This window comes from Notothenia rossii, assembly GCF_949606895.1.
Source record: "Notothenia rossii genome assembly, chromosome: 12".
Taxonomy (NCBI): Eukaryota; Metazoa; Chordata; class Actinopteri; order Perciformes; family Nototheniidae; genus Notothenia; species Notothenia rossii.
This window is the reverse complement of record NC_136911.1, coordinates 2,743,536-2,763,526: the sequence shown is the minus strand read 5'-3', so window position 1 is coordinate 2,763,526 and position 19,991 is coordinate 2,743,536. Positions and strand designations below refer to the sequence as shown.

Below are 19,991 nucleotides of genomic sequence, written 5' to 3'. Positions count from 1 at the left end.
TTTTTCATTTTTTTCTCTTAATGCATTTCATAAAGATCGGATCGGGAAAAATTGGTATCGGCAAATTGTCAAAATCAAATGATCGGAATCGGATCGGGAGAAAAAAAGGTGATCGGGACATCCCTATTTCTGTGATGGGTAAACTTCCACATGCACGTTCGGACTCAACGCAAGCTGATTTTTGGACCGAATGGACGGCAGCTGAAAAAAGTTGGGAAAATGTTGTTGGTAAAGAAATATGACGCTGTATGATTGGCTATTGTTGAACTGTTGTTATCCATTCTCTCTTTATTTGTGGAATCCACATGTGCGTTTTTCGCAATTGTAGGGGCTTTTTTTTAGAGTAAAAAAATCTGCCCAACAAGCTGACACCGCAAACAAACAGCACACTCGAAAAATTGCTTTTATTCTACAAAAGAAAACCTGCTTCCATCAAGAAAAAAGCAGATTCCTTCTCCTTGGTTTATTTCAGTACGCCCGCACTACTCTCCTCTCTCAGCTAGCATCCAGACTGAAAGTGAAATAAAGCAAACAAGCGGAAAGTGAAGCAATGTCAGAGAAGACAGGCGAGGACAAGCTCATAACCGAGTCAGAATATGAGACCAGGAACCTTTCTAATCCGTCAAAACCTGCCGTTGTGATGCTTTTACGGGTTTAAAGCTCGACACATGCGTGTGTTTGTTCACCGCCTACACTGGTGTGCTAATTTGTTGACTCTGTGTCACTCATATCTCATAGAGTGCCATGTTGAAGGGGGTGGAAGTGAAACCGAGAGTGTGTCGGTGGCACTCAAATGCCACCCTGCAAATTTCAGTGTCAAGGATAATTGCAGTAAGGTGGCGAACTCCATCTGACGGTAATCTGGAAGAGGGCGAGGGTTACGCGCTGAGCTGAAGCGTAGCAGACAGAGTGAGGACATATAGGGAGAGATCCTGTCACCAACTGCTTCCACACATGCACTGCGACCCAGAAACTATCCACTCATTACCCGCAGGAGCAATATGTGAGACCCCAAGTGTCCAAAACCGCTGAATCGTGCACGACACACACTTCATTCTTCAGTACAAAGTCCGTGAAGCCAGTCTATGAGAATGATCAAGCAGTAAACAAACATTTAAGGTCAAAGAAGAACGGTATTTTACACAAAGACAGCAACGAAATGTCGAACGAGAGATTTGAGAACATCTGACTGAAAAGGTAGAAGCAGAAATCCTTCAACTAACTCCAAGAGCACCAAGGTACTCGTGTGCAGACCTGATTCCACAGATATAGCGTGAGTTTATATCAGAAAAGATATGGAAAGCTAATGCAGTAATTGCAATCAAGCCTGTCAACATCACAGAGACTGAATAGGTGACAGACAATATTAACACAACCAGCCTAAATCTGACCTACAGTATTCCATCAATTTCAATTTAAGTCTGTGACTCTGTCTTCCAGACTCTCCGTTATGCCGACTGCCAACTTCTCCCTCCGCCTGCATTTTTAACGCCTACTAGATTCACTCCACCTCCAGGGGAATCGTGTCCTAACTTTACACCGAGAGTCCCTCCGTGTCTCATGAATATGTTTCACGCTTATTGAAACACACAACTCAGGGAGGAGACGTGTGTTAACTCCACTGTGAGTTCACCTATTAGCTCAACTAGTTGTGTTTCTTCTGAGTAAGAACAGTGAGAAAGGAGAGGAGCAGAAGGACAATAAGGATGCTGAAATGGTTGTCATCCCTCAGAGTCTACTCATGACATCCTGCAGGAGAAACTAATGTGTCGCCCGTGAGAAGACCCTGGCCAAGATACCGGATCATCTGAAGTGAAACACACCGAGCTGCTGACACTCCACTGTTTCTCCCTGGGTAAAAAAACAATATGAAGCCATCACTCGCAGACACAAGCGGGCTAAATTACACAGCCTTCGACAGAAAGGGCTCTCATCTTTCCACTGCTTTCTCTCTGCTCCCTCTGTGTGTCTTTGTGAGATGCAAATTATAAAAAAAAAAGTATTTTGAAGCTTGATATTACTGCTTCATAAAACTAGATGCATTTTGACTCACTATGTACAGCACATGTGTCAAACTCAAGGCCCGGGGGCCAAATCAGGCCCTTGGTGGATTTAATTTCGGCCCGCAGGATAGTTTCTAATTCCTATTAGATCTGGCCCTCTGGTATATTGCACGCACATCTTCACTCCATCCTGAGGGTCTCCTCCGCTCAGAGCCTGAGGCCAAACATTGATGACCTTGCACCCAAGATGAGATGCCTAGTATCTGAGCTAGCATCACAGAGCAGCACACTGAGTTTAATGGATGTTTCCTTCTGCACTTTCTCTCTCACGACAACAGGGCATGTTTGGTTTGTTCTTTGAGGGAAATAGTTTTGTTGAAGCAGTTGTTGGCCTGTGGAAAAATGTACTCATAAGAAATGACTCTGGAAAAGCTGCAGATAGAGCCATAAGAAATGAATGCAACTGATTATTTAATGTTTAATGTTGTTTTTATAGGCAATCATTTAAGCTTTGTTAGTTCCAGGTTTAATATGTGCAATAAATTCATTTCAATAAGTTCTGCTATAAACATTGAACCAGTCCGGCCCTCCACTAGTACCCATTTTTTAATTTTGGCCCACTGTGTATTTGAGTTTGACACCCCTGCAGGTATTGATTAAATCAGGCAGGCAGGTCGGTTTCATGGACATATGGCTTTGCAGAAATCCTTATTGTCAGATTCTATAACACATAAGTTTGAGCAAGCTCTCTGATTGGTCAATAGGCGTGTTTGATTCCACGATCAAACAACGATCAAATAGAGCGTGCCTAATCACAAAGTATCCAGTGGCCTACACACGCCACTTGCCTACCGAAACTACTTCCATGAGCCTACATCGTGTGGTTTCCATAGCGACGTTTAGCGACACACAGCCGTTACACTGTTATACATTGTCTCTCGTTAGCGGACATAAAAACGAGTCATCGCTTCGCAGCTACTGGGCTCCATCTCTAGACAACAGAAAGATGTGGAGCAAGGCGCTTTTTGCCGGTCCGGGACACGCCATGAAACGGCCACTGGAGGAAAGCTCTTTCTATAACGTAGTCCTACCCGTGAACACCACACAGCACCACCTGCAAAAAACTCTGGCATGGAGTTCATGGAGAGCTGTTTCAAGAATTGCACTTTTAATGGCAGCATGAACATCCACCTTCATTCTGAACCCAAAACGTTTCAGCACCATGGACAGCCTGATTTGATTTGTTCCGCTAATCCCACACAGTGATTACTCAGATGTTTAAATAGCCTAATTCAAGAATTGTTTTCAATAAATAGTTTTCAATAAATTGGTTAATAATATATTATTTACTATAATTATATCAATAACTGTAAGCGGGGTCGCAGGAGTGTTTGATCGGCTATCGTTACCATGGGAACTACTTTCTAGGAACTACTTTCTGACGGAGATTAATTCAAACAGAAAGCGTAGGTTTGGGAGCAAATTAGCCCAAACTGTGAAATTATTTTACGATATTGTTGATTACAATGATAGTTTGTGTAATAGAATCGCAATCATACACGAGAGGCCGTTCTTGAACCTCATTATTGGTACGACAGTACTGCGGCAGGCACCTCGGTCCTGCCGCAGTACTGTCGTACCAATAATGAGGTTCAAGAACGGCCTCTCGTGTATGATTGCTTAGTTGTGCGTTGGCAGCAGACAGGCTGGCTGATGATAGACAGGTTTCAATCATGGCCACAGTGGGATGGTAAATTCCAGCTATATGAAGACTATAGAAGGCAGGTTTTTTAATTTTCTCTTTATAAAACTATTTCATGCAAGAACAGTGAGCGCCCAGTCAGAGCTTAGCAACTGTGAGTATGCACAGCACGCCTTTAAAGCTTTGCAATATAAAGAGAAACTATCACTGTTACTAGGGTATGTGTGCAAGATGGAGAGCATGCATGTGTGTAAGCCTCCTTAGGAAATGAAAGTGCAACACACTGTATCATTGAGGAGAAATGTGGTTAATAGGCAGAAAAGGGAAAAGCCACATTTAGTTAATTAGCTGTTTTAAAATACACGGCAATTATGCAAATGATGACATATTTAGTTTTGTATTCAGGCATGTGAAATGTGATGAAAAGGAAAAATGGCGATGAGACTAATCACTGAGACAAGAGAAGTTCAAATCAGCACACATCTTTAGTAATTAGCTCGTTGCTATCATTAAGCTATGATCGCTGATACGAAACCAGTCGGTAGAAAAGCTCATTGTGAACGCTCGGTCGAATAGTTTATTTATGATTAATCTCTCATAATAAAGACAGATAGAGATCTTACTATGAGAGGAATAAAGGGGAGGGGATAGTGGGGAGAGGTCACCAAGATGTGTCAAACATCGATTTGTGCTCTGCGTTGACGGGGGGTTCATTCTCCATATCTGCACCTCACAGATGACACTTCCAGGTGTTTGTCAATAAAAAGCGCACCGACTCAGAACACAATCCAGACCGTCAAATGTCAGGAACATCCGATAGCCACAAACACGCTGACATTCAGCCGGAGCCGCGAGATGAAGGCGATCTCAGACAACACGGCAGACGGAGACTTTTATTGAGTTGCGGGGGAGCGACAAACAGTCTCTCAAAGTTCATGCTTTGGTTCCAAATACGGGGAAGAAAGGTGTGGAGGAAGGCTCTATTTCAGATCGTTTAAAATGGTTTACGTATTTGTATTTGTTTGCACACAACATATTTTACCTCATCGAGTAGTTGAGCTACTGTATGTTAAGACGTGAGAATGCAAGCACTCATATCAATGAATATGCAGTTCATTTTGCAACACTGTTTTTGTTCATAATGGAGGCATGCAAGACAAACACATTTAAGGCAACACAGGTTGAGTAACTGCTATATAAATGATCATTTGATGGTGAATTAATGTCTTGTTTTCTTTATCTAGACATGTTAATTAAAATGCAGAAGATGTGACATGTTGTCATAGTGATGACTTTAAGCTGTTTAAAGGCACGTTCATGTAGACATTCATATATATTCATAACATTCATCATTATTCATATGAAACCGTTTTACCTACATTCAACATTTTCTATTCTTATAACCTTGCGTGTATTATTTTAATTCCTGCTGTTGCTTTAGTAACTGAATTTACTTACGAAGATCAATAAAGGTTAAGCTTCTCTTATCTTTCAAGAAGCTAGGTAATGAGAATAATTACTTTTGAGTATTTAGTAAAGTCATTATGTTTTAATAAGTAGTATGTGATGAGAAGTTGACAACACTTTTAAAGTAACTTCCCCCAAAGTGTTTTATAACGCCTCTCACAGGAGAAGCCCTTTGTGTGTGTGTGTGTGTGTGTGTGTGTGTGTGTGTGTGTGTGTGTGTGTGTGTGTGTGTGTGTGTGTGTGTGTGTGTGTGTGTGTGTGTGTGTGTGTGGAGCTCTAATCGAAACTAAGCAACCTGATGCAAATAGTAAATCTTTATCTGGTGACACACCATTCCTCCTGGCTTCTCATCATCTCTGTGTCCTTTGTCCTGCTCGTGGACATCAATACCCAACAACACGCTGCAGTAATTATCCTGAGAAAAGCTAACTGCTGTTCCCTGAGCTGCAGCTCCACTATGAGAGGTGGATCGTGGGAGGAGGACAAATTGGAAAAGTGTCTCACAAACACACACACCTAGGAGCACATATGCATGGTAGCCCTCTGTGATGAGCACAGATACACACACCAGCGCTCTCCAGATGGATGACAAGTGTGATAATGGTTGAAATGATGACATGGATCATCGTCCTCTTTGTTTCGACAGTTATGACCTAAAACTCCTCCGGGAGGTAAATCATATTGAAGCCTTTAGATCAGGGGTGTCAAACTCAAGGCCCGGGGGACAAATCCGGCCCGCGACTTCATTTAATGCGGCCCCTCAAGAGCTTTCAAAGAATATAATATGTTTATTATACGGTTACATGCCGATTTACAGAAGCACGTTGCCCATAAACTACATATCCCACAATGCATCTGAAATTTGATTTTTTTTTTCTTATTTGATTTTTTTTCTCAGAACAAGTTTTTTTTCTCAGAATTAGATTTTTTTTTAAATCATTTTGTAACATTCTCAGTGAAGAAACTTGCAATTATTTGCCCTAGACTTCTGCTTTCAGTCGTAGTTAATTATGAAGTTATTACCCTATCTGATAATAATCCAATGCAGAGGCAATCATTTCATATAATACGTTATTTTATATATATTAAATATTTATATATGTATTTTGATATATAGTCTTAAAGTTACAACCGGCCCGTTGAGTGCAACCATAATGCTAATGTGGCCCGCGAAGAAATTGAGTTTGACCCCCCTGCTTTAGATGAACCAACGTGGGAAAACAGGAGAAACACACACACATCAACAGGTCTTGTTTACACCCATGCAGTACACTACAACTACACGAACACTTTTGTTTTTTAAGGGAATATGAACTTGTGTTTTCCCTTAAATATACCAACATATTCTCACTCGTCAAATACGGCAGCTTGGAGTCTGTTCTTAACTCAGTGATGGACATTATTAGATGACCTGGGAGTGACAAAGGCAAGAACATACAAAGCTACCACTTATATTGTTCATTTACAAAAAGTGAATGTATTGTGGATTGAATAAAAATCACTGTTTTATTAACAAGGCTCAGAAATATAGCCTGCAGCGATTACTCATCTAGTGGAATATGAAGTGTACATCGTGACTAATCACTGCTGTGAATACTCTTTGGCACTCGGTGTATAACGAAGTTTGCATCTATTAACAGAGAAATTAAACATGGTGCATTATTTGCACCTGTGTAAGCTGAGTTAACAGTTTCTCTGATGTCAGATCTGTGGAAACAACACCGGTGTTTGTCGAAAGGATTTGACGCTCACTCTGCTCCGCTCTTACTTCACCATCTGCCGGCTGTAGCCTATAGGCTGCTTACAGTCTGAATTAGTGCCAGAAGTGACTGCTGAACCTTCCGCCTTCACGTCTCGATTAGGTAATTAGCACTAAAGCTAATCTGATGTCGGGCGTCTGGTGGAAACCTCTAATGAAACACAGTGTCTGTTACTTCCCCTCGCTAAAAAGAAATGTGTCTTTGCTCGCTAATATCTTGGAAGTGTGGCTCCTCTCAAGGCTTCCAGTCTCTGTTCCTGCCATTTAAAAGCCTTCAGGTACATTTAAGCTTCAAAGTGCGAAAAAAGAACAAACTGTACCAGCGACAGCACTGCAGGAAAGATGGAGATTAATCATCAGAAATAAGAGATCAGAAGAGAGAGAATCCCGCTGCTATCGTGCATTAGGGCTTTCCTCTGAGATTACCTCGGCGTGTGAGTGGAGCCGAGACAGACCACCCACACACACACACAGATGAAGCTAAAGTGATGGAGGCTGCCGCATCCAAAACCAGGCGCTACAGCCTTCAAGAAAAATAATATATATCCGCCTTTCCCTCGGAGGCAAAGCACCATAAACAAACTTTAACTGCTGCATGTGGAGCCTCTTTGCTGCGGTGTGGTGCCACCCCGCCTGTCTCCTCTCTAATATGTATCCTTCCACTTGACTACATAAACAACTTGTCAATTAGCCGCCTGTTTGTACGAACGTTTACAGCGCTTAATTCACCAGGGGCGAGGCTGACGGAGGCCGAGAGGAGAAGCTGGGACGGCGGATAAAGAGCTTGTAAATGCACTTTGCATGTGTGTGTGTGTGTCTGTGTGTGTGTGTGTGTGTGTGTGTGTGTGTGTGTGTGTGTGTGTGTCTGTGTGTGTGTGTGTGTGTGTGTGTCTGTGTGTGTGTGTGTGTGTGTGTGTCTGTGTGTGTGTGTGTGTGTGTGTGTGTGTGTCTGTGTGTGTGTGTGTGTGTGTGTGTCTGTGTGTGTGTGTGTGTGTGTGTGTGTGTGTGTGTGTGTGTGTGTCTGTGTGTGTGTGTGCGTGCGTGTGTGTCTGTGTGTGTGTGTGTGTGTGTGTGTGTGTGTGTGTGTGTGTGTGTGTGTGTGTGTGTGTGTGTGTGTGGAACATTCGGCTTTGTGGATTGGAAGTTCATTAACCAGCTTTGATCCTCTGATAAAGTGGATTGGGATGGGATCTTAAACACGAGAACTAATTAAGATAAAACGAACTTTTTGCAGGAAAGAGTTGGAAAAGTTTCGACAGGATCTAATGAACAACAGAGAGAGAGAGAGAGAGAGAGAGAGAGAGAGAGAGAGAGAGAGAAAAACTAAGTACAAATAAACTAACCTTGAACCTTGGTGATTATTTTGCAGATAAACCTTTTGACCCCGCCCCCTTAAAACAAAAAAAAGGCTCTTTTGAGCGGCTCTCGGAAAGGAACGGAGCCATAAGGTCTCCCTTCAAACAGCCTGTTTCCCATCACTATTCTGCTCCACTCACCGTCCGTGGAGCATCCGGTGGATCCGTCACTGGAGCAGTATCTCATCTCGATCCTCTGCCGGCCCACCTCCATCAGGCTGGGGTCGGGGATGCGAGCTTTGCAGGTGTAACGGAAACGCTGCTCGTAATGGCCGCCGTTATCCGAGATGTTGACGGGCGTCCAGGGAGTCCAGGGCGTCGTCTTCTTCAGGTCGGGACACGGCAGCGTGTTGCACGACTGGTACTCCTGTGAAACAGAGGGACAAAGAGGTCGAATGTTACATACTGCATTTACTCTTTCTCTTATGTACATTGCTTTGTTTTGTTATGCAGCTGCAACGCAAGCATTTCCCAAATTGGGATCAATAAAGTATCTATCCATCTATCTATCTATCTATCCATCTATCTATCTACCTATCCATCTATCTATCTATCTATCCATCTATCTATCTATCTATCTATCTATCTATCTATCTATCTATCTATCTATCTATCTATCTATCTATCTATCTATCTATCTATCTATCTATCTATCTATCTATCTATCTACCTATCTATCTATCTATCTATCTATCTATCTACCTATCTATCTATCTATCTACCTACCTATCTATCCATCTATCTATCTATCTATCTATCTATCTATCTATCTATCTATCTATCTATCTATCTATCTATCTACCTATCTATCTATCTCTCTATCTATCTATCTACTCAAGGACAGTTTTGAGGTACTTTATTCTTCTACTCGGCTGCAATTTAAATGCCATATTGTATTTTTTACTGCACCACATTTTTTGAAAGCTTTGGTTACTTACTAATAGAACATTTCTATAAACTTTGATATTTATGAATAGGTTAAGATATCCAGCAGCGGTATATAAAGTAAACAGAATTAGCTCCACCTTTAGCAGCTGGGATGAAGACAGTAATGTATCAATAGTCATAAACAATTAATTTTATATATTTGATTCTGAAATGGACCTTTACGCACAATAAGCACTTTTTGTATATTAAGTATATTTTAATGCAAATACCTTTGTAATTTAAATAAAGATGTTGAATGCAGGACTTAAACTATATCTACAGTACACATGAGTATTTCGGCTTTTTCCTTATTTTTAAGAGGGTAACTAGTGATCAGTTAGGAATATCATTTCTAAAGCACCCTTCCCAGCTTCCTGTTTGTGATGGCGAGCACGTTTTTCAGGCAGGTGAGTTTTCCTCGTCTAGCGTCGGAGGAGATGATCACAAATCATTAAAGCAATAATTAAACATGACAAGCTCGGACAGAAATATGTGATGTATTCCTCAAACACAACAATGGACGGGACAATGGCCTTTCAAATTCTCAGCTATGACTGATGGGGAATGAAACGGCTTATTCTATGAGGGAATAAACAGCCTTTTCAAAGCTTTCATATGAATCCATCCTTCAAAGCCTTTTCCATTCCAGTTCTGGCTGGTTTAATGTACTTTAGCTGCTGGATCCAGGACCCCCAGAAGACCCCTCACAAATAAACCCAAAAATGGCCCAAAAATACCTGCCCCTCTGCCTGATCCAGTGAAACTAACTCAGGTCCGTTTTGCCAGTTAGTAATGGTTTGTTTAAGCTGGTTAAAATCTGTGAATCCAACTCTGGCGTGGACCAAACAACCAAACTGATGCTCTTTAAAAAGACTGGTCTTTGTCCGTCTCCATGGTTAGTTGGTGGAGTAAAAGCAATTGAACCAACCACAGTCATTACTGATCATCGATATGTGATTTTAGCAAGATTTCAAGAGTTAAACAACGAATAAAACCTTCCTCTGATCGTGACATGTCCTCAAGAAGTGATCCTACAATTCATCTGTATGAGGCCATATCACTTCTTAACCATGGTAACATGTATGCGAGTCAACATGGCTATTATTTACTGATCAATAAGTCAAAATCTTAAAAAATTGTACTGTACAAATCTGTTTACATTGCAATATATATAAATATGTGTGTGTCGGGGGGCGTGTGGCGCAATGGATAGAGCGTTGGTGTTGGGATCAGGGGAGCACAGGTTCAAACCCCACTGCAGTCAGCATGTCGTTGTGTCCCTGACACTTCACCCCAAATTGCTCCTGTGGGGATTGTCCGCAGTATTGAGTATGTAAGCGTCTAACATGTAACATGTAATGTATATTATTACGGATTTCGATGCAGCATAGACCTATACATGGTTTCGATTTACTTAAAGGGGACCTATCATGCAAAATGCACTTTTGTACATGAATGTGTCCCTGGTGTGTCAGGGAACTCACCAAGTGTCAGAAAACACAACCCTCTCTCTTTTCCTCTATACCCAAATCTCTAAAAACGGAGCTGTTCCAGATTTGAAATTGTTGTGACGTCAGAAACGGGGTGCTCCGCCTATATGGGCAACCCTCCACCTATCAGGAGGAGACAGCCACGGCCATTGCCGCTCGAAAGCGCTGGAGACGCTGTAGTACATATGCCAGGCCTGTAGGTGGCGCTGTAGTCTGCCACGAAAGCAGCGAGGAAGACTTCTCACAGAATCAGCCGTTGCAAAAACAGGGCTGGAATAGAGCAAATAGAGCGAGATGAGGCATGGCTAAAATGCATGATCTGTTTGGTATTTTGAAAAAAAAACTTCACAGACATGTTTTATTTAGGTATGGCCCTACAATATATTATTAACATATAGCATGATAGGTCCACTTTAAGATAGTTGTTTGGTCCAAATCCTCTTTGAGACGTCACATCAAGGCCATTTTGACAAATCTTTTAATGATAATAAGAGTAATCGTGACAAAACATGATCAGTTAAAACAATCACAAGTAGGGATGTAACGATATACCGAATATCGCGGTATCGCGGTAAATAAACTTCCCAATACCGTCGTGAGACTGACAAAATCTACCGCGATTTTCCCAAAAAATTAATTAAAAAAAAAAATATTATTTTTTGTAAACACTTTTTTTTTTTTAAACCTTTATTTAACCAGGTGGTCCCATTGAGATCATCGATCTCTTTTTCAAGAGATACCTGTCTAACATGGCAGCAAGTAGGTTACAACATGAAAATAAAACAACAGATAACACAAAAGGACATCGTATTTACAGGGCTAAATTTACACACCTAGAGACATTGACAAGTACCAACCATATATTTATATCTCGCCCTGTCAATAAGCCTGGCGTTAGACTTTTTCGCTGTCCGTCATTTCGACAGACAGGATCATAAAATATCCGTCATAATCCCTTATTACCCGTCGGGTCTGAAAAGTTCACGATAGAGCATGCTCGTGAACTGTAAGCGGGGGGGGGGGGGGGGGGGGGGGGGGGGGGCGGTGTTATGCCGTGTGTGCATGCACCTCGCGCGATGCGCACAGCGTAAAGCAAGACCTCCCAGACATGTATTGATCTGTACGGCAAAGTACGGTTTGGAAACTATATCATTTCCTTTTGGAGGGCATGCATAACACGGCATAACACCAGAGCCTCGCTGCGGGGAAACGTTGGTGCTGTTCCGAGTTTGTTCTAATCTGTCAAAATGACAGACTGCTTTCAGATTTTTCCGTCATTGTTAAATAAAATATTCGGTTAACGCGACCACTGCTGTCCCAGCAACATCAGTACCAAGCGAGAGAGTTTTTTCCAGAGCAGGGGATATTGTAAATGCCCAAACATCCCAGCTTATAAATACCTGGAAATGTGGACATTCTCATATTCCTAAAAACCGGTCTGATGATGCTGAGTGAGTGACTAGTGAGTTTGAGTTGAGTTACTTGAAAAACTAAAGTGAAACTTGATTTATTTTATTGCAGGGTCTGATTTTTAAATGTCCTTGTTTATTTGTGAGATGCAGTGGCATAAAGAAAATGCTTACTTTGTTTGGTAGTACTAGTAGGTACAAAAACACTGGTTTTCTTGTTCCAGTCTGTTACTGTCACTTTGTTTTTGACACTTTAAAATACTGCTATCCTACAAAAATGCTGTAAAAATCAGATTTATTATGTAATAAAAAAAACTTTTCCGAGTAAAAAAATGTTTTATTGAAAAAAAAATCAGATTTTTTTTCTTCTTCCCTTTATTATTCAATATCGCGATAAATACCGTACCGTGGGCTTGTTATCGCGATATTATCGTACCGTGAGTTTTTGGTATCGTTACATCCCTAATCACAAGTAGTTTTTATATCCAAATCGTTCAGCCCTAACATTCCAATAATCCCGTTTAATTCAGGGAGAGAAAAATGATAAAGAAGAGATAGAGGCGTTGATCGTAAAAGAGTAAAATAGTGGCATCTCCTTCTCCTCCCTGCGCCTGGCTCCGAGCAGGCAGTAAAAATGAGAAACACCGCGCTGCCGCTCCAACAGGATGATATGTGAGTCTCATTCAGGAGAGCCATCAGTGTATATCTTTCCTCTACTACTCTGGAATATAAAAACATCTTCTTCTTCTGTGGTGCTGTATATGATGATGCAATTCAGGGGGATAATAGTTCAAGTGTGCCCGACTGAATAAATAAAGAAGGTGGAGAACAAGTGAAACCGTAGAAACTGTTTATTTATGCTGACTAGGTCTTGAGTGACTACCAGACCTCGACACAATAAGATAAGAATTTCTTTCTGCACATCCGTCAGCCTGTCACATGGGACGACAGGTCAATGGTACATCCCATAGCATGCAGGGCTATCTTTCACCATTCTGCCTCTCCGTCTCTCTTCCCAGCCTCTGATCTTCATATTTCCTCGCCCTCTTCTCCACACCCTGTTGATAACTCACTTTCTGTTTGCCTCTGTGCCTCTGCTTCCTCTCCCCCCCCCCAGGGTGCCAAGGTTAAAAACACAGGGGGGATTTAGATTCTGTTCGAGTCCCGTGATGAATGACTGTGTCACCGCCACCACACTTCCTTCCTCTCTCCATCCGGCGCGGTAATCATCTCCACACATTAATATTTAACATCATCACGCAGCCACAACACCCTGATTATCAGCCAATAACAAAGAGGAAGCGGGGAAAACGTCCGGCTCAGCGTCTCGCCTAAAGCGACAGAAAAGGAAAAAGCCAACACATGGCGTGAATGGAAGCGTGGGTAAAACGATCTGAGGGTGTTTGTTGTTTGAGGTGTTGATGGTGGCCAAACACAGTAAATATTTAATGAGGCTTGTCTGGTAAGCGTTTCCTCCTGCTCTCTCGGAGGATTATTGTCGATGCAAATGGGCTAAGGAGATAATTACTGGCTTTAAAGCTAAACCTCATTCAAGGTCTCCAAAGACTTCCATCTCGACTATATGCAGCTTAAAGTAAAGCTGTCAGCAGTGGTGGAAAGTAACTAAGTACATTTACTCAGGTACTGTACTAAAGAGATATATGATTCTGAATGTCCAATCTGCAAAACGAGTACTTTTACTTTTGGTACTTTAAGTATATTTTGAGGCCAATACTTTTGTTCTTTTACTTGAGTAACATTTTGATTGCAGGATATTACTTGTAATAGAGTATTCCTACACTCAGGTACTTCTACTTATACTCAAGTACAAGATCTGAGTACTTCTACTTTGGTGCTGTTTACACGAGAACGCAAACGGTTGTATCCGCTACTTTTCTCTCGCCGTAACGGAAACTTGGAAACGGACCCCACAAACAATAACGGGTCCCAAGGTGGATGGATCTGCAAGCGGAACGCTACTGCTAGTGACCATGCTACAGATGTTAGTGCAAAATCTACAGCTCCTCGACCACAACCACCAGCAACAAGTGGACATGGAGAACTACATGAACTACATGTTGCTAAATCCACCGCGGGGATTAAACAGAAGGGCAACCATGGCAACCATGCTCGGCGTCTTCTTCGCTGCTTTGGTGCATTTTGTGGCGGAAGTACAGCGCCACTTACAGGCCCGGCATATGCACTACAGCGTCTCCAGTGCTCCCGAGCGGTCTCATGTGAACGGAAGACTATTTTGATATCGTATTCGGTTCGTTTGTGTTTCGTTTGCGTGTAAATGGGGTCTTTTACTCAAGTACAAGATCTGAGTACTTCTACTTTTACTCAAGTACAAGATCTGAGTTCTTCTACTTTTACTCAAGTACAAGATCTGAGTTCTTCTACTTTTACTCAAGTACAAGATCTGAGTACTTCTACTTTTACTCAATTACAAGATCTGAGTACTTCTACCACCTCTGGTTGTCAGTCAGTGTAACGGTTGAGTATAAAAGATGTCCTGCTGATGTAACTAATATAAAAAGCACAGGAACAACCTTGTAAGACCAAGCACCGCAACTTCAATAAAAATCAACAAACCTTTCACACATTTCAATTTCATTTCAAGATCTCAGCCACCAATGGTTTTTCATTTGCAAGGGCACCTCTTCTTTGTTCAACTGGGTGTTCCTTGACATTGGAAATTGGAAGTGGTTTATTATTTTTGAAGGGAAGAGGGATTAAACTTGGACGTGAGAGTTTGACGTAGAGCCATAAAGACAAGCTGTTGGTCTCCACTATCTCCGCAGTACCACCTTGGGGTCGACGATATAAACAAAAAAAGGTTGAAGACCCCTGCTGTGGACTATTTCAATCCAATAACAAACGTTGAAGGACAGCGCTTATTGTCTTTTCCTGCAATAAAAGAGCATCTTGGAGTGGGTACGCAGGAGAATACAAAATATGGCATTATAACCAAAACAGTCCCCTTTCCTTTTATGAGTGGCAATTTCTATAACGCGTGTTGAATAATGCATTAAAAAAGGCCAGAGGATGTGAAATAAACATCAATAGTGCTGTCCATAAAAACGCATAAACCCAACACACACAGGGGGAAAATAATGCATTAAAATGACACCCAGTGATCCGGAGCAGAGAATAGGTCAGCCTGGGCATATATTACATGTCGGCCATGTAAATGTGACTCTTAACAAACCAAAGGAGGCGTGCTGTATTCAAATTGAACTTTGATTCACTGTTGGGGCAGAAAAGAAGCGATTTCAATCTCTCCTTTCCCAGTTTATATGGTTAATAAAACAACGTAACACGAGGAAACAACAGAAAGCTTTAACCACGTTCTACGCTCACATTTCAATTTCAGGGAAATTAACCGAAAGTGAGAACATGGCGGAAAGCAGCCATATGTGACAAGTGGCATGTGGAACACAAAATTGCATTCAATTAGTCCTCTGATTTCGACTCGTACCCACCCAGAGAGAGAGGAGTGAAATGCATTATGGGTAAATGGAGAGCTTGGCGATTTCATGCTGTGCAGCACCTTTAACAGGCAGCTGCTCAGAGACGAGAGCTTGCTAATGTGTTTGTGGACGGAGCTCGGGGAGATAGCATCTTTACTGCCACACACCGACACACACACGCACACACACCGACACACACACGCACACACACACACACACACAGACACACACACACACACACACAGACACACACACACACACACACTGCAGGCTCAGTCAGTATGGAAGTGACGGTCTGTGTAGCAAAAGTTTGACGTAACTGGCACTCTGGAACTGTGTGTGTGTGTGTGTGTGTGTGTGTGTGTGTGTGTGTGTGTGTGTGTGTGTGTGTGTGTGTGTGTGTGTGTGTGTGTGTGTGTGTGTGTGTGTGTGCGTGTGTGTGTGTGTGTGTGTGTGTGTGTGTGTGTGAAGCTTGTTTATAAGTTTATGCATGGTTGAGTTGTGGATTCAGGCGGCTCCTATCTCGTTCTGTCTCCACCCACAGACCTTTCGGCTCATCTTTCTAGGTGTTAAAGGCCGAGGGGATACAAGAGAGAGGAGAGGAGAGTGTGGAAAAAGAAAAAAAGAAAAAAAGAGAGAGACAGTGATGATAGTGTCTGAGTTGAGGGGAAGTATGAGCCCTCAGCTCTTCGTATTTTTATGGGAGACTGTGGAGTGGAGGGTGAAATATGTGTGTGTGGAAGGAAGAGAGTACAAAAGTCTCTTTGTGTGTCCGCCTAGCTGTGGGAGGTGAATAATAAGGAGTCGTGCTTCTGCAGCCTTCGACCATCATTACACTCATTATATTTCTGCCTGGACTGTGAGAGGAAGGCGTGTGTGTATCCGAGGATGACTACACACTCGTACACCCTAATGTTTAAGTAAATGGTTCTGATGTGAGATATGAAAGTGACTAATCCTCTCCTATCTTCGTCTTTGGTGTTTGACCCAACGCAGAGGGAGACCGAATGTTCCTCAAGTCTCCACGATGACACATCCACAAATTAGCATCGCCGACCAAAACACACTCTGTCAAACTCTGACTCCTCTCTGGCTCGGGTGTCTGACTCCTTAATGAAGCCCGCTGTCGGCCATGAGCAGCTCTACTGGCTGCACACGCACACAGGCCGTTTCTCAATCGCGAGGATACTGGCTTGGTAGTCGCATACTTCCAAGTCACTTCCTTCAGAAACGAAGCAAGTATACTTCCAAGCCACGGCTTCGGAAAACGAAGAAGAATGGAACAGGCTAACAAGTGTGCCTCTCTCTCTAAACGTTTCAACATAAACTGTACCGAAAATAAAATCCTCACGATGTCTATCTAATTATGAACTTGCTTTACTTTCACGGAACACATTTTTGGTGATAACAAATGTAACAAAGTCACATATTTACCAACACATGTTCTACGCCACTACATACTTACATTTAAATGTGTGCTGCGTCGGTTCAGCCATTCTCCGCAAGGGTTTTTGAAATTGGTCCGTGCGCAAAGCATTGTGGGGATTTTAATGACGCAAAGTCTACCCATGTGCAGCCTCGAAATTACCCCCAAACCAAGGACTCGGCCTCGGTGGAATTCCAAATATGCTGGAGATTGGAACAGTACTTCGGCGGCACTCGATGACGAAGCATCCTTTAAATATTGGCTTGGAAGCCAGTTTCCTCGTGATTGAGAAACGGCCACACAGTCTGTAACACTGGAAAATACATACACACACACTTGTGTTGTGTTCACACGTCGCTCTGCCTACACACGCCGGGTATTTTCATTTGGCAGTCTGGCTTCGGACTGGCAGGAAAGTAGAACAGCTTTGTGTGTCATTAAGAGGCTCTGTGCATCGTCAGCTCTGCATGGCCCATATTTGACTTATTTAACTCCGAGAGGCAAGAGTCAAGATGTGCGGTTCAGCCTGGTATAATGCTCCTTTTCTGATACTCGGATGTGAGGGATATTTGATGTACTCTAGTGAATAAAGAAGGAAATGACACAGTGAATGATATCTGCTTCAAGCCCCCGAAGCAAGTCTTCATTCATCTAATGCTATTAAACTGAACGGAGTGAATGTCAAGTCGCAGGATGTCGAAGGATCTGCAGCTGAGTCAGGAGAAATGCATCGTTTAATACAATTGGAAAAGACACAATAAGGTAAAATGGTGGAGGTTTGGCTCGTAGTATTAAACTAGAACGATCCTGCGTAGGTAGATTCATGTCTCTAAACCTGCGTAGGCCGACCCTGAGAATGCAGGACATGAGATTTATTTGAATATATTTAATTTCATAAAGTGAAGTGTATACCTGAACCAATTGACAAAAGATCTAGCTTTGGCATTTTGCACAAAAGATGTACGTTTTGCAGCTTACAAAATCTTTTCTTTGGCTTTATTCTCAGCATATAACCAACTCTACAGGATCTGGAAGACGTTCTATTTTCTGTGAAATCGATAAAATATGTTAACCGTGAGGCATTATGTTCATTAGACAAGTCTGTGGGAGTTTCAACTCTTTTCCTTTCTGCTTTAAAGGTCAGCAATGAGTCCTCTCTGCTGATAACTAAGCTGACAGTAGCTCCATTATTAATAAAAAGCTATTGGATGTATTTCTTTCTCTCAAACATTTCTGCTCTGGAACAATCATTATTTTCAAATGAACTCCTCAGGCAGCCTTGAAAACAAGCATGTGGGTTTCAATGATATATTAATCTATTTAGCAACTTGACACTTAACTACTAAATACATATTTCACATTAATAATCTCTTTAACATTCCATGAAAATAGACTCATGGCTTCATTGATGGTAGGAAAAACACTTTGAGTTCCACTTTCAATCCGTGGTTAACATGTAGAGCATGTATTTCTGTTGGGAACATCCTGAATGTCCTCTTCCAATATCAGAGTCAACATGCCATCAAAGGTATCCCAACTGTAGCTGTGAACATGACAGGATGTATGATTACCTAGCAGAGCATCAGGACTGTTTGAGGCATATGATAGCTATGTGATTAACATGATGATTCAGCCTCTATGGAGAGAGACATGTGACAAGCATGCTCACTTCTGACGTGGAGCTAATCTGAAGTAAACATTGAATACTGCTTTCCATTCCTCCATCTTGAGACTGAGTAACTCCCTCTCTTGGATATCAGCATGTGAAGGACACTGTTCAGGAACTAGCTGATGCTCTGTATGTGATGACTACTTTTTGGAGATTTTGAGAAAAAAAAGTCAGAATTTTAAAAAATTTAGTAAAAATACAGCATTTTGAGATTTTGAGGAAAAGACAGAATTTTTAGATGTTGAGAAAAAAGTGAGAATTTTTAGATGTTGAGAAAAAGTGAGAATTTTGAGATTTTGAGAAAAAGTGAGAATTTTGACCAAAAGTCAGAATTCTCAGAAATAGTCAAAACACCAACATTTTGAGAAAAAACTCACTATTTTGTCCATGACAGGATGTGTGATTACCTAAAAAGAACCGGTATCCCTCCATCTTGTGACTGTGTAACTCCCTCTCTTGGATATCAGCATGTGAAGGACACTGTTCAGGAACTAGTTGATGCTCTGTATGTGATGACTCCTTCCATTCTGGAGAGGATCACAGATACATGGATCCTGAGGTTGAAGCTCAAGCCGGGGAACGAGGGATACTTTTCTAACAATTTTCTATTTTAGCAGAGGAGTGAATGCTGCATGGTGGTTCAGTTCTTCCCCGCCGGGCCACCAGAGCCTGGCTTGTTTATTTCCAGCCCAGATTTGTGTCTCCTGTGGGAGTCAGGCCTGTAATGCAGATACAGTGAAACGGGAGAGAGGAGGAGGTGCTCGGGGAACAGACTGATGAAGTTGCAGTCGTGTGGCCTTTTGCATCAGCAAAAAGAGGCGGAGAGCCACTCAGGACCAAATACCAGCATGATGATAAGACTGCTGAGGCTCAGGCCGATGACACAAAGGGCAAAGTGAGGGCAGGTTTCATGCAAACAAAGCAACTAGATCATGCAGCGTTTTGCTTTTAAGGAATCAGGGTTGCGCAGTGAGTATTAGAGACACTTTTGTTTGACCACTTTAAGGTTACTAGTTGTAATTGGGTTTCTAATAGTCTTTGTTTTTCCACTGCGTTATATTAAATCAAATGGCTTTCCATATCTAAAATTGCTTTCTTGTTTACCTTTCCCCTTTAATGTTAGCTTGTTTGGCTGGCTTTTTAATGACTGTTGATAATGTGTTGCACTTGAATTGCCTTGTGGTGAAATGTGCTATAAAAATAAACTTCATTCTCTGTATAGATGTCCGGGACACTTTGAGCTTTAGTTAGCACTCCAGATGTAAGCGCACAAGCACTACAAAGTATGTTTTCTTTTATAAATTGTCACAT

At 41.9% G+C, this 19,991-nt stretch overlaps 1 protein-coding gene across 5 annotated transcripts in view; it reads right to left on the bottom strand.

The window, feature by feature from the left end:
- Nucleotides 1-19,991, bottom strand: part of sema5a (sema domain, seven thrombospondin repeats (type 1 and type 1-like), transmembrane domain (TM) and short cytoplasmic domain, (semaphorin) 5A) — a 169,902-nt gene that overhangs the window by 30,167 nt on the left and 119,744 nt on the right. For all 5 annotated transcript variants that reach the window (XR_013804388.1, XM_079661723.1, XM_079661724.1 and 2 more), the window contains exon 16: nucleotides 8,428-8,653. Coding sequence is in view for 4 of the 5 variants with exons in the window: in XM_079661723.1 (XP_079517849.1) it covers nucleotides 8,428-8,653 (226 nt within the window). In the remaining variant the exon portion in view is untranslated. The remainder of the gene's footprint in view (nucleotides 1-8,427; nucleotides 8,654-19,991) is intronic.